We start from the raw sequence: 14,958 nt of genomic DNA, 5'->3' as shown, positions 1-14,958 counted from the left end.
CATGATAATGATTACCTATAACCTTATTCTTCATAAGAAATTGTACGTGATGGATAAACTGTTTACTGCACCCAGTTGGACATTGAAACTACACGTCCACATGTTAGGTAGATACTGGGGCCATGAATACTTAGTAAGACAGGTTAATGAGGCTAATGGAGCTATAACTGTCATGAGGCTAGATTAATGAGAATAATATTGGGGTCTTGTGTAATTTACCCAAGACCTATTAAAGCTTTCAGCACGTCTACACAAATACTAATAATTAACAGCCGAGTACAATCTGATTGGTTAACGAATATGAATATGATTGGTTGGAACCATTTATGCTTACTGTTGAATGATCAATTGTCCAATGAAATGTGATGATGTAATGTTACCGCCTACTCAAATGAGCATATAAGCTACCTAATTAAATCAGGAAAGGGGGAACATCCTGCAGATACATACCCTGTCTCTGTGTGTGTTTGTTCTCCGCTACTCGAGTAGGCCTCAGATCATAATCTGGCAACCTTCCAGCATATCGATCTCCCATTGAGAGATAAAGATCAAATCACAAACTCATCAGTTGGCGTCCCTGGGTGGGCTGGTTACAACAGAAGACCCCAGTATCCTGAAATCCGGCACCCGCAGACTGACGGCCTAGAGGACACACAGATCAAAATCACCGGTGAAGGTAAGAGATATTGATTCTTACAAATTCTGTGTCTCCCCTCTGCTAAATGCTCTGAACCGGCTTTTGGGGTACAGTATAGTCTGTCTTCTTACATACCAGCGCTAAGAACCGTAGAATATCCTTGTGATACATAATACGTATGCTGGAGGGAGAAACCTAAAAGCTGCTACGTATGATTGCGCATAAATGATTGAACCAACCTTGAGGGTACTAGGAATTCTTTACTGTGTTTTTGCCCCTTGGGAGCGTCTCTCCATGGTAACTGGCTTGCCAGGATTCATGTGAGGACACGTCTCTGGCGGCATACGCATAAAGAAGGCTGCGTACGTCCTCTTGGAGAGTGCTAGAGGTACTATTACGGTGTTAAAACGCCGTTACAGACAGGATAGGTCTATCCACCTTCTATTCTGTCTGATACGCACAAACTGCCCTCTAATGGTGCTAAAGAATTTTGAGGTAGTAGGGATTACATTAGCCTGCATACTAATGATAGCTTTAGTCTTCTGGTTGATAAATAAGATCTCTGAGTATACAAGGCTCAGCAGGTTTAGTTGAGGGAAAAGATTTTTACTGGGCTAATAAGAAAATTTGGGTCATATTAGTCTGCCTATAGTTAATTGGATTTGCTCTCTGGTTGATATATAGAATTGCTGAATACGCTAGGACTAATTATAGAGAAGTGCCATCTCATACTGAGTACGTAGAGATTTAGTGTTAGATGACCAGGAGGGTCATGGCCAGACCACTAAATAGTTAACCTTCTTATCAAGGTTCCCATGGGTTTGATGCCTATCAACTGATCAATTTCAGTTTAGGACACGCAAGTTCAAACATTGAGCGGGAACCTCATATAACAACGGTACGCAGTCTATGTCGGCATAGATATTGCTAAGCACAGTGATAAAGAAGAAGTAGACTTGTTGAGATGTGGGCACACAGTAACAGCGTATATTAAGAGAATAAGTGAATAGCAACCAGAGAAAGAGGCAGACAGAGAGATACGGTCTAGGTGCGGCCTGTACATTGAGTTAGCGAAGTGCAGTCAGTACGGGTCCGCAAGCCATAGGCATTTTACATTTTAGGACAAGCCAGGAGAATTTTTCGCCCCAATACAGTCAAGTATCAACCAGAAAACATAGATAGGATTTTTAGCAGGAGCACCAGGAGGTAATAAGCTTAAGGAGTTAACAGTTTACTGAATCTGTGTGAAGGAATGTGAATGACCTTTGAGACTCTCTGCTGATAAGTGGAAGTGCATGATCTCATGTGTGAAATTCTGTTGTATTGCTTGCCGTGTGTGTGTGTGTGTGCCAGATATTCCATGAGAAAATGTCGTGCCCTAATTGCACATTTGGATTAATGTTGATTATATCTCCTGAAGGTTGGAGAATTGTCAAAATTATACCAGGAGGGTATATCCAACAGCTCACTGGTTTTGGATTTCTGTCAGACAGATTTCCAGAGTATAAAGTGTTTAGGCTCAATGTGCATGGTATTCCTGCAATTCCCTGGGTCGACGGAATTTCATTAAGTGACATAGAAAATTATAATCTTGTCAGATGTCCATTAAATAATGGCCAACCAGAGACGTACCTGGTTGAAGCGCAGCTTGCAGCTCTGCTCACTGGATTCACATTATAGCATAATACGTATTTGTAGAAGGTATACAGCTAGTTTTTCATAATGTCAAGTTTTTTTTTAGAATGCATGTTGATAAGAAAAAAAGGAGAGGCAGATGGTTCAAGGTACAACGTTGCCTTTGACTTGAAGCAGTGTTAGATATCCATGGAAGGCAATTGTCAGGTAGCAAAGATAAGGAATGCTTTTAGTATGTGTTAGAGAGAAAAGAAAAAAAAAAGAGGAAATCCCGTTATATGTGTAATGGAAATCCACCACTCTGCCCCCTATTCGGTATTAATTTGGTGATTTCCAAAGGGGGGGAGAAGAGAGGAGAGTCAGCTATTTTTAAATATTTTTAATCCATAAAGGTATCTCTCATTAATTTGGATTTTGAGTCTTTCTTTCCGGAAGGTCCAAGAACCTGGTTGTATGGCGATCACTCAGCATGAGATAGTAGAAAGCAGAACCACTCCTCCCTCATAACTCTACAGGGGAGGTGGAGTTGACGGCACTCATTGAGACGTTTAGGGGGCTTTAAGGTAAGCAAGACACCACATATACAAGTCATTGTTTTCAGGTGAACCCAGAACTGCAGCCCCATATGGGGAGGAAAGGTCTTTTCTTACATCAACAGGCCCTGGAAGAGGTTGCCATAGTGGAAGTGAGGGTACATATGAGAAGGAACCCGTGGAGCACGAAGCAAACAAAGTGGCTGGGAATCAGCCAGAAGACCAAGGTACTGGGAGACCCCTGAGGCGCCTCCACTGGTCATGGTGAGCATTAAAGATAACCAGTTAGACTTAAGTATCTTACAGGCTCTGACTCGGTCACCAACCGGGGAAGAGACTGGAGTCTGGTCAGAAGCTGGAGCTCAGAACCGTGGATGGTGGGACAGTGGGTATGTTTGCCAAAATCCTTGCACCATGTGATGGCTCATGACTCAACGCACGTGAGTGAAGACAAAAACTATGTGCTCTGAAGAAAGATGCTGGGTCCACCTGTTTAGCTTTACATTAACATAGATTAGATGCGCACAACACAGATAGACTAGAAAGATGCCATAGACATACACGTGCGCCTGGGCCCTCCTATCCGTTTCAATGACTGCAGATTGACTTCATACAGGCTGCCCAAGGTAAGATGTATGAAGTATGTGCTCGTGTGTGTTGATCTCTTTTCAGGGGACTGGAAGCCTTCCTGATGTCAGAAGCTACCACAACTGAGGTACTCTCTTGTCCACATAGATGTTGTGACTATTTGACAACCCCTGCAGCAGGTCCGGAGTCCAAAAGGGACTCCCATTTGTGTATAAATAAGTTTTTGATTCTATTTTAGTTAATCCAGACATTGGTTGCTGACCAAAAGACACGAAGACCACTGGAGCCACTGGTTGATGGTCCCCGCTAAGCCACATCCGTAGAGTTAAACGGAAGACCGGTCTACACAAGCTACTATGAGGTCCTGGAGTGGAAGAATATGGGTCCTGTCCCTGATGATGTTGGCAGCTCTACTGCAAGAAGGACAACTGGACGAGACACTTCAGAATAGCACATCAGTAACCTTGTGGTTTGACACCAAGGCAGCAACAGCTACATTTAGGGTGGACTTGTGTCGGATAGTGAAGTGTCAATGGAATCTTAAATTTGGGAAGAAGAGTAGCAACCCCAATTATAAATATCTAACAGGAGTTGAAGGGGCGGTGGTATATATCTGTGTAACTAGACCTGGAAATGAGAACTGTAATTCTTGGTCAGATGCAGCTTGGAACACGGGAACGTCATGGGGGTATAAGCCAGAGGAAGCCATGACTCGTGTTAGTTCATCAGGAAAGCCTCTCCTCAAGAGGATGAATATTGCTGTACCCATTCCAAAATGGGGTTGTGATCCAGAGGTTTTGGACTGGAGATTCTCTTGCAATCCTCTCCTTATAACACTGGATGAACCCTCTCTTGGAGATGAAGGTCTCTATGTATTGGGACTGTATACCCCAGGTAGACAGGTTCAGCAGGGAACATTTTGGTTAAAAGCTGTTCCTGCACAGGACAAGGAACAAGAGGAGGACAAACCCCAAAGGTCAGGAGAAATGTTGGATGTTGATGGAATTGGAGAATTAGGCTATGAGGAGAAGTTAGCCGTAGAAGCAGGCTACACAGAGAGGAATGAATGGTTGCTATGGATGAAGTATACTACAGAGCAAAATAACAAAACTGATTGTATTGCATGTGCAACCGCTAGGCCCCATTTAGGGACTATTCCCCTCAGATATTCAGAACAGGATCAAGTAGACTTACAGTGTATTCTAGCTTTGTATAATGCCACATATGACCCTAGTGATAATGTTCTGTGTCAATCTCTATCAGTCCGGTATCCAATAGCAAAAATTGATCAGGTACCACCTAGAGTTTATGCATATCCAGGTGACTACACTTGCTTCCTGAGAACAGGACCAGGAAGATGGGTAGGAAATCTAACTTCAGAGTTTTGTCACAACACCATCCCAATAAATACAGATACAGGAGGTTTTAAAGCCAGTTGGTTTCAAAACCAAACTATAGCAAGGAGTGACATATGGTGGTTATGTGGGGATATGAAATTAAGGCCTAGGTTGCCACCAGGTTGGGTTGGCAGCTGTGCTCTAGTTCAAGTGCTCATGCCATTTAAAATAATTTCATCAGAAGAGATTAAAGGAGGTGGAATGAATGTTGAAACCCTACACAGAAATAGAAGGTCAGTACCTGCTGGGTCCTTTGATCCTAGAGTTTATATAGATAATATAGGGGTACCCAGAGGGGTACCGGATGAGTACAAGGCCAGGAACCAGATAGCAGCAGGTTTTGAATCAATTTTCTTTTGGTGGGTGACAATTAATAAAAATGTGGATTGGATAAATTATATTTATTATAATCAGCAAAGGTTTATAAATTACACAAGGGATGCAGTAAAAGGGATAGCTGAACAATTAGGCCCAACTTCTTTAATGACACATCAGAATAGGATGGCTTTGGATATGTTGCTAGCGGAAAAAGGGGGCGTGTGCAAGATGTTTGGAACGTTTTGCTGTACCTTCATCCCCAATAATACAAGTCCAGATGGGAGTATCACCAAGGCGTTGGAGGGTCTTACATCCCTGTCCGAAGAATTGGCAGAAAATTCGGGTATCAACAATCCCTTCATGGACTGGTTGGAATCCTGGTTCGGTAGATGGAGTCATCTTGTGTCCAGCCTCCTCATCTCTCTGGCAGTAGTAGCAGCAGTACTTGTGACCTGTGGATGCTGCTGCATACCATGTATCAGAGGACTACTTCAAAGACTGATTGATGCGTCTATTACTAAAACTATGTATATTACAATGAAACCTTACAATAATGATTATGAGCAAATGGTTTGAGGTTGAGAATTAGATATGATCTCCCTTTCCCTATGGGGAATTCGGCAGAAGAAGGGTTAGGAAGTCCGACACTGGCATTAGGCCTTTGAATGTACCTATATGTGAATGGTAGAGTCATATCTGTTCTCAAAAGGGGGGACTGACAGGGAATTCTGTATGTCCTTTTAATATCAATGTATTTCTGGGGTCTTACATGCATACTCTGTATATGAAAATGCTGTCTCATGATAATGATTACCTATAACCTTATTCTTCATAAGAAATTGTACGTGATGGATAAACTGTTTACTGCACCCAGTTGGACATTGAAACTACACGTCCACATGTTAGGTAGATACTGGGGCCATGAATACTTAGTAAGACAGGTTAATGAGGCTAATGGAGCTATAACTGTCATGAGGCTAGATTAATGAGAATAATATTGGGGTCTTGTGTAATTTACCCAAGACCTATTAAAGCTTTCAGCACGTCTACACAAATACTAATAATTAACAGCCGAGTACAATCTGATTGGTTAACGAATATGAATATGATTGGTTGGAACCATTTATGCTTACTGTTGAATGATCAATTGTCCAATGAAATGTGATGATGTAATGTTACCGCCTACTCAAATGAGCATATAAGCTACCTAATTAAATCAGGAAAGGGGGAACATCCTGCAGATACATACCCTGTCTCTGTGTGTGTTTGTTCTCCGCTACTCGAGTAGGCCTCAGATCATAATCTGGCAACCTTCCAGCATATCGATCTCCCATTGAGAGATAAAGATCAAATCACAAACTCATCAGTTCTGATATTTTTCTTGGCCTGCCACTTCTGGGCTTAACAAGAAATGTACATGTGTTCTTCCATTTCCTTACTATGTTCCTCACAGTGGAAACTGACAGGTTAAATCTCTGAGACAACTTTTTGTATCCTTCCCCTGAAAAGCTATGTTGAATAATCTTTGGTTTCAGATCATTTGAGAGTTGTTTTGAGGAGCCCATGATGCCACTCTTCATAGGAGAATCAAATAGGAGAACTACTTGCAAGTGGCCAAATTAAATACCTTTTCTCATGATTTGATACACCTGGCTATGAAGTTCAAAGCTCAATGAGGTTACAAAACCAATTTAGTGCTTCAGGAAGTCAGTAAAAAGTAGTTAGGAGTGTTCAAATCAAGAAAATGATAAGGGTGCCCATACTTTTGCACTGGTCAAATTTTGTTTAAAAGCAGATTGCACATTTTCTGTTAGTACAATAAACCTCATTTGAATCCAGAAATATAACTGAGTCCATCAGTTATTAGATATATGAAACTGAAATAGCTGCTGCAAAAACCAAAATTGTTATAAAGAAAAAAGGTTAACATTAATAGGGGTGCCCAAACTTTAACATATGACTGTACGTCACTCTCACGTGAGCGCGACGTCATCAGCGGTGTTTCGCGCAAAGCATTACTGGGACCGGAAGATGCCAGGACCATGGAGGAGAGAAAGAGTCCGGGGGCTGTCAGAAGGTGAGTATATAACTATTTTTTATTTTAACAGAGACTCTAGAATACACGATGCGATAGAATCGGGCCACCATCTAGTATATACAGTGGGGAAAAAAAGTATTTAGTCAGTCAGCAATAGTGCAAGTTCCACCACTTAAAAAGATGAGAGGCGTCTGTAATTTACATCATAGGTAGACCTCAACTATGGGAGACAAACTGAGAAAAAAAAATCCAGAAAATCACATTGTCTGTTTTTTTTTCATTTTATTTGCATATTATGGTGGAAAATAAGTATTTGGTCAGAAACAAAATTTCATCTCAATACTTTGTGATATATCCTTTGTTGGCAATGACAGAGGTCAAACGTTTTCTGTAAGTCTTCACAAGGTTGCCACACACTGTTGTTGGTATGTTGGCCCATTCCTCCATGCAGATCTCCTCTAGAGCAGTGATGTTTTTGGCTTTTCGCTTGGCAACACGGACTTTCAACTCCCTCCAAAGGTTTTCCATAGGGTTGAGATCTGGAGACTGGCTAGGCCACTCCAGGACCTTGAAATGCTTCTTACGAAGCCACTCCTTTGTTGCCCTGGCGGTGTGCTTTGGATCATTGTCATGTTGAAAGACCCAGCCACGTTTCATCTTCAATGCCCTTGCTGATGGAAGGAGGTTTGCACTCAAAATCTCACGATACATGGCCCCATTCATTCTTTCATGTACCCGGATCAGTCGTCCTGGCCCCTTTGCAGAGAAACAGCCCCAAAGCATGATGTTTCCACCACCATGCTTTACAGTAGGTATGGTGTTTGATGGATGCAACTCAGTATTCTTTTTCATCCAAACACGACAAGTTGTGTTACTACCAAACAGTTCCAGTTTGGTTTCATCAGACCATAGGACATTCTCCCAAAACTCCTCTGGATCATCCAAATGCTCTCTAGAAAACTTCAGACGGGCCCGGACATGTACAGGCTTAAGCAGTGGGACACGTCTGGCACTGTAGGATCTGAGTCCATGGTGGCGTAGTGTGTTACTTATGGTTGGCCTTGTTACATTGGTCCTAGCTCTCTGCAGTTCATTCACTAGGTCCCCCCGCATGGTTCTGGGATTTTTGCTCAACGTTCTTGTGATCATTCTGACCCCACGGGGTGGGATTTTGCGTGGAGCACCAGATCGAGGGAGATTATCAGTGGTCTTGTATGTCTTCCATTTTCTAATTATTGCTCCCACAGTTGATTTCTTCACTCCAAGCTGGTTGGCTATTGCAGATTCAGTCTTCCCAGCCTGGTGCAGGGCTACAATTTTGTTTCTGGTGTCCTTTGACAGCTCTTTGGTCTTCACCATAGTGGAGTTTGGAGTCAGACTGTTTGAGGGTGTGCACAGGTGTCTTTTTATACTGATAACAAGTTTAAACAGGTGCCATTACTACAGGTAATGAGTGGAGGAAAGAGGAGACTCTTAAAGAAGAAGTTACAGGTCTGTGAGAGCCAGAAATCTTGATTGCTTGTTTCTGACCAAATACTTATTTTCCACCATAATATGCAAATAAAATGAAAAAAAAACAGACAATGTGATTTTCTGGATTTTTTTTTTCTCAGTTTGTCTCCCATAGTTGAGGTCTACCTATGATGTAAATTACAGACGCCTCTCATCTTTTTAAGTGGTGGAACTTGCACTATTGCTGACTGACTAAATACTTTTTTTCCCCACTGTATATGCTTAAACTATGTGTATACATGTAATCTATCTATTCTTTATTAACCTGTCAGTGTGATTTTACAGTATAGCGCACTGAATTGCCGGCTTTTCTAAAGGACACCCATGCGTATTTCTCGTAAGGCACACATATGGTCGGTGTGTAATCCGTTTTTTTCTTGCACCCATAGATTTGAATTGGCGAGTCTCGGGCCTAATACGGCGCAAATCGCAGCATGCTGCGATTTCCTCCGCATGTATAATACGGGCCAGAAAAAAACAGATGATGGGATCTGCCCCATAGATTAACATTGGTCCAAGTGCTATGCGATTTTTTCTCAAATATCACTCATCCGTATTTCTTGCTAGTGTGACTCCGGCCTAATTCAATGAAGAAAATGCAAGTAACCAAATTTGTTCAATAGGTGCGGAAATGCTGCAGAAAATCTGCAACACCAAAAACTCTCTGAATACTCATTGTGGGAACTAAGCCTAAGGCTACTCTGCAGTTTTAGTCTTTTTGGAATGTCATGTTTTAAATAAAGCTGCTTTGTGTTTGATACCTTATTGTATTTGGTTTGTACTTGGTTTGACAAACGCATTTTGCCTGCATTTTTTCTGAATTTAAAGCACCACTCCAGCTTTATTTTTTAATTTAGGAAACTGATAATGGTGTCTTAAATGATTTATACCTGCTGCAAAAAAATACAGGTTGTACACAGATGACAAGTGAGAAAAAAATCATCCCACTTTTTTGGATGCAGCTCTAAATTTTTTAAACTGTCATGTGAACCGACCCTTAGGCTGGGTTCACATTGCGTTAGGGGGCAACGCGCTGATGGATCCGTTACATAGTGACACTAACGCTATGTAACGGACCCAATAACGCCACCATTGCCTGCAATGAATGTATCGCATCCTAACGCATGCCAAAATCGGCATGCGTTAGCAAGTATGCGTTAATTCATGACGCACCCTCGAACGCTGTATGCAGCATTTTTGGGTGTGTTAGCAGTAACGCACAGCGAATGGACCCGTTCGCTGTGCATAGAACTGTGTGGGCTAACGCATGGTAGCGCAGGGTACCTTAGCGCTACCATGCGTTAACGCATACCGTTAGCGCCAGGTCCTAAAAGATGTAAAAAATGACATCAACATTAGGGCATCCGTTTAACGGATATGTTAAATGGATGCCCTAATGCAATGTGAACCTAGCCTTAGGTAAAGTAATGACCAATGTTGCTAATAAAATACACGCAACAGAGTTTGGTAATTCAGATATTATACAGGTTTTATATATACAGTATATATCCTTTTATAATGTGGCATATTTCACAATATAGATCAACGTTAGCTGGTTTTCCTTAACCTCTTTCTAGCGGCAATGAGAAATAAGAGCAAAGCGCCCTCCCAGTGTAGGAAAATATCCTGGGTCTCAGCTACCGGGGGTAGCCGAACCTGGGAGAACAAGATCAGGGTTGTTTTTTTACAGTACCCTGTCACGTGATCGCTGTTAGTTACCGAATAACAGCAATAACAAAAGAAAGTCCCATTTAACCCCTTAACCCCTGGAGCTTTTTTTGGTTTTTCATTTTTCTCCCCTTTTTCCCAGAGCCATAACTTTAATATTTTTCAGTCAATATAGCCATATGAGGGCTTGTTTTTTTGCAGAAAGAGTTGTACTTTTGAACGACTCCATTTGTTTTACCATGTCTTGCACTAGGAAACGGGAAAAAAATTTCCAAGTGTAGTGAAATTGCAAAAAAGTACAATCCCACACTTGTTTTTTGTTTGGCTTTTTGCTAGGTTCACTAAATGCTAAAACTGACCTGCCATTATGATTCTCCAGGTCATTACAAGTTCATAGACACCAAACATATCTAGGTTCTTTTTCATCTAAAAGCAAAAAAAAAATTGCGCCATTTTCTGATACCCGTAGTGTCTCCATTTTTCGTGATCTCGAGTTGGATGAGGGCTTATTTTTTGCATGCCGAGCTGACGTTTTTAATTATATCATTTTGGTGCAGATACGATCTTTTGATCACCTGTTATTGCATTTTAGTGCAATGTTGCGGTGACCAAAAAATTCTGGCGGTTTGATTTTTTTTCGCTACGCCGTTTAGCGATCAGGTTAATACTTTTTTTATTGATAGATCAGGTGATTCTGAACATGGCAATACCAAATATGTGTATGTTTGATTTTTTTTATTTTATTTTGAATGGGGCGAAAGGGGGGTGATTTGAGCTTTATAAATATATATTTTTATATTTTTAAAAACATTTTCTTTTTACTTTTGGCATTCTTCAATAGTTTCTATTGGAGACTAGAAGCTGCCGCAACTCGATCGGTTCAGCTACATAGAGGCGATGATAAGTTCGCCTCTATGTAGCTGAATTACTGACTTGCTATGAGCGCCAACCACTGGGTGGTACTCAGAGCAAGCAGGCACTGACATGCATGGAGGTCTCCAGGAGACCTACGGTTGTCATGCCAACACACCAGTGACCCGCGATCTCATGACGCAGGTGTGTGTATTTCCAGAACGATTGCTGGAAGCGCCATTTAAATGCTGTTGTCAGGGTTTCACAGCTGCATTTAACTAGTAGTGTTGAGCGATACCGTCCGATACTTAAAAGTATCGTATCGGATGGTATCGGCCGATCTAAAAAAAATATCGGGTATCGCCGATTCCGATACCGGAAGTCCCATTCAAGTCTATGGGACTTCCGGTATCGGAATAAGAAAAACCCTATTTTTGCCTTGTACAGCCTCTCTGGGGTCTGTACGGGCCTTTCGGGGGGCTGTGCCGGCCTGCCGGGGGGCTGTGCCGGCCTGCCGGGGGGTCTGTGCAGGCTCCGGTGGTCTGTGCCGGCCTGCCGGGGGGCTGTGCCGGCCTGCCGGTGGTCTGTGCAGGCTCCGGTGGTCTGTGCCGGCCTGCCGGGGGGCTGTGACGGCCTGCCGGGGGGCTGTGCCGGCCTGCCGGTGGTCTGTGCAGGCTCCGGGGGTCTGTGCAGGCATCGTCCAATGGGACTACAAGTCCCATCGGGCGATGCCTGCTACCATGACAGTGATTGACACATTAGCCAATGACGGGACAGTAGTAGTCCCATCATCCGGCTAATGTGTTGAATGTAAAAAAAAAAAAAAAAAAAAAATTACTTGCTACATACATGCTACATACATACAACATGCATACTACATATATACTACATGTAACATACATACTACATATATACTACATGCAACATGCATACTACATACATGCTACATACTACATGCATGCTACATACATGCTACATACGACATACATGCTACATACATACTACATATATACTACATGCATGCAACATACATCTACATATATACTACATGTAACATACATACTACATATATACTACATGTAACATACATACTACATACATGCTACATACTACATGCATGCTACATACTACATACATGCTACATACATAATACATATATACTACATGCATGCAACATACATACAACATATATACTACATGCATGCAACATGCATACTACATATATACTATATATACTACATGTAACATTCATACTACATATATACTACATGCTACATACATGCAACATACACACTACATGCTACATACATAATACATACATAATACATACAAGCTACATACATACACACTACATGCTACATACATGCAACATACATACTACATACATGCTACATACATGCAACATACATGCTACATACATGCTATATACATGCTACATACATACTACATACATACCACATGCATGCAACATGCATACTACATATATACTGCATATATACTACATGCATGCAACATACATATATACTACATACAATACATACATATAGACATACAGTACATATAACATAGAGTAGATACCGTCACTTGTCACTTTGATCCCCGAAGCCATTGTCACCTGAGGGATAAATATCAAAATAAAAAAACACCAATATACTTACCCGATCCGCAGAAGTCCACGAGGGTCCCACGTCCATCTTGCGTGGAGAACAGCAGCATCAGCTGATGCTACCGTTCTCTACCAGCTCCAGGAATACAATGACGGAAGGTAGGTATCCTTCCGCACTGTATTCCTCCACCACTTTAAAAAAAAAAAAAAAATCCCTAGTCTCACTTTATGCCATTGCTGCGTGGGAAATTCCCATGCAGCAATGGCATAAAGTGAGACTAGGGACTTTTTTTTTTTACAGTGGTGGAGGAATACAGTGCGGAAGGATACCTACCTTCCGTCATTGTATTCCTGGAGCTGGTAGAGAACGGTAGCATCAGCTGATGCTGCTGTTCTCCACGCAAGATGGACGTGGGACCCTCGTGGACTTCTGCGGATCGGGGTAAGTATATTGGTGTTTTTTTATTTTGATATTTATCCCTCAGGTGACAATGGCTTTGGGGATCAAAGTGACAAGTGACGGTAAGTATGTACTCTATGTTATATGTACTGTATGTCTATATGTATGTATTGTATGTAGTATATATGTATGTTGCATGCATGTAGTATATATGCAGTATATATGTAGTATGCATGTTGCATGCATGTGGTATGTATGTAGCATGTATGTAGTATGTATGTAGCATGTATGTAGCATGTATGTAGCATGTATGTAGCATGTATGTAGTATGTATGTTGCATGTATGTAGCATGTAGTGTGTATGTATGTAGCATGTATGTAGTATGTATGTTGCATGCATGTAGTGTGTATGTTGCATGTATGTAGCATGTATTATATATGTAGTATGTATGTTACATGTAGTATATATAGTATATATGCAGTATGCATGTTGCATGCATGTAGTATATATGTTGTATGTATGTTGCATGCATGTAGTATATATGTATTATGTATGTAGTATGTATGTAGCATGTATGTAGTATGCATGTTGCATGTAGTATATATGTAGTATGTATGTTACATGTAGTATATATAGTATATATGTAGTATGCATGTTGCATGCATGTAGTATATATGTATTATGTATGTAGTATGTATGTAGTATGTATGTAGCATGTATGTAGTATGTAGCATGCATGTAGTATGTAGCATGTATGTAGTATGTATGTTGCATGTATGTAGCATGTAGTGTGTATGTATGTAGCATGTATGTAGTATGTATGTTGCATGTATGTAGCATGTAGTGTGTATGTTGCATGTATGTAGCATGTAGTATATATGTAGTATGTATGTTACATGTAGTATATATAGTATATGTAGTATGCATGTTGCATGCATGTAGTATATATGTTGTATGTATGTTGCATGCATGTAGTATATATGTATTATGTATGTAGTATGTATGTAGCATGTATGTAGTATGCATGTTGCATGTAGTATATATGTTACATGTAGTATATATAGTATATATGTAGTATGCATGTTGCATGCATGTAGTATATATGTATTATGTATGTAGTATGTATGTAGTATGTAGCATGCATGTAGTATGTAGCATGTATGTAGTATGTATGTTACATGTAGTATATATGTAGTATGCATGTTACATGTAGTATATATGTAGTATGTATGTTGCATGCATGTAGTATGTAGCATGCATGTAGTATGTAGCATGTATGTAGTATGCATGTTGCATGTAGTATATATGTAGTATGCATGTTGTATGTATGTAGCATGTACATTTTTTTTTTTTTTTACATTCAACACATTAGCCGGATGATGGGACTACTACTGTCCCATCATTGGCTAATGTGTCAATCACTGTCATGGTAGCAGGCATCGCCCGATGGGACTTGTAGTCCCATCGGACGATGCCTGCACAGACCCCCGGAGCCTGCACAGACCACCGGCAGGCCGGCACAGCCCCCCGGCAGGCCGGCACAGACCACCGGAGCCTGCACAGACCACCGGCAGGCCGGCACAGACCCCCGGAGCCTGCACAGACCACCGGCAGGCTGGCACAGACCACCAGAGCCTGCACAGACCACCGGCAGGCCGGCACAGCCCCCCGGCAGGCCGGCACAGACCACCGGAGCCTGCACAGACCACCGGCAGGCCGGCACAGCCCCCCGGCAGGCCGGCACAGACCACCGGAGCCTGCACAGACCACCGG

General features: G+C 41.6%; 1 protein-coding gene across 1 annotated transcript in view; it reads left to right on the top strand.

The window, feature by feature from the left end:
• Window positions 1–583: 583 nt before the first annotated feature.
• Window positions 584–14,958, top strand: part of LOC141088727 (uncharacterized) — a 114,955-nt gene continuing 100,580 nt past the window's right edge. Inside the window, exons 1-2 of the mRNA XM_073574910.1 lie at window positions 584–676; window positions 3,632–5,023. Of these exons, the coding sequence (XP_073431011.1) occupies window positions 3,750–5,023 (1,274 nt within the window). The 5' untranslated portion in view covers window positions 584–676; window positions 3,632–3,749. The remainder of the gene's footprint in view (window positions 677–3,631; window positions 5,024–14,958) is intronic.

Source organism: Dendrobates tinctorius, unplaced genomic scaffold, assembly GCF_039654945.1.
Source record: "Dendrobates tinctorius isolate UK_male_01 unplaced genomic scaffold, ASM3965494v1 ptg000040l, whole genome shotgun sequence".
Taxonomy (NCBI): domain Eukaryota; kingdom Metazoa; phylum Chordata; class Amphibia; order Anura; family Dendrobatidae; genus Dendrobates; species Dendrobates tinctorius.
Note: the sequence above shows the minus strand (reverse complement) of the source record. Positions and strands in the feature narration are given on the sequence as shown.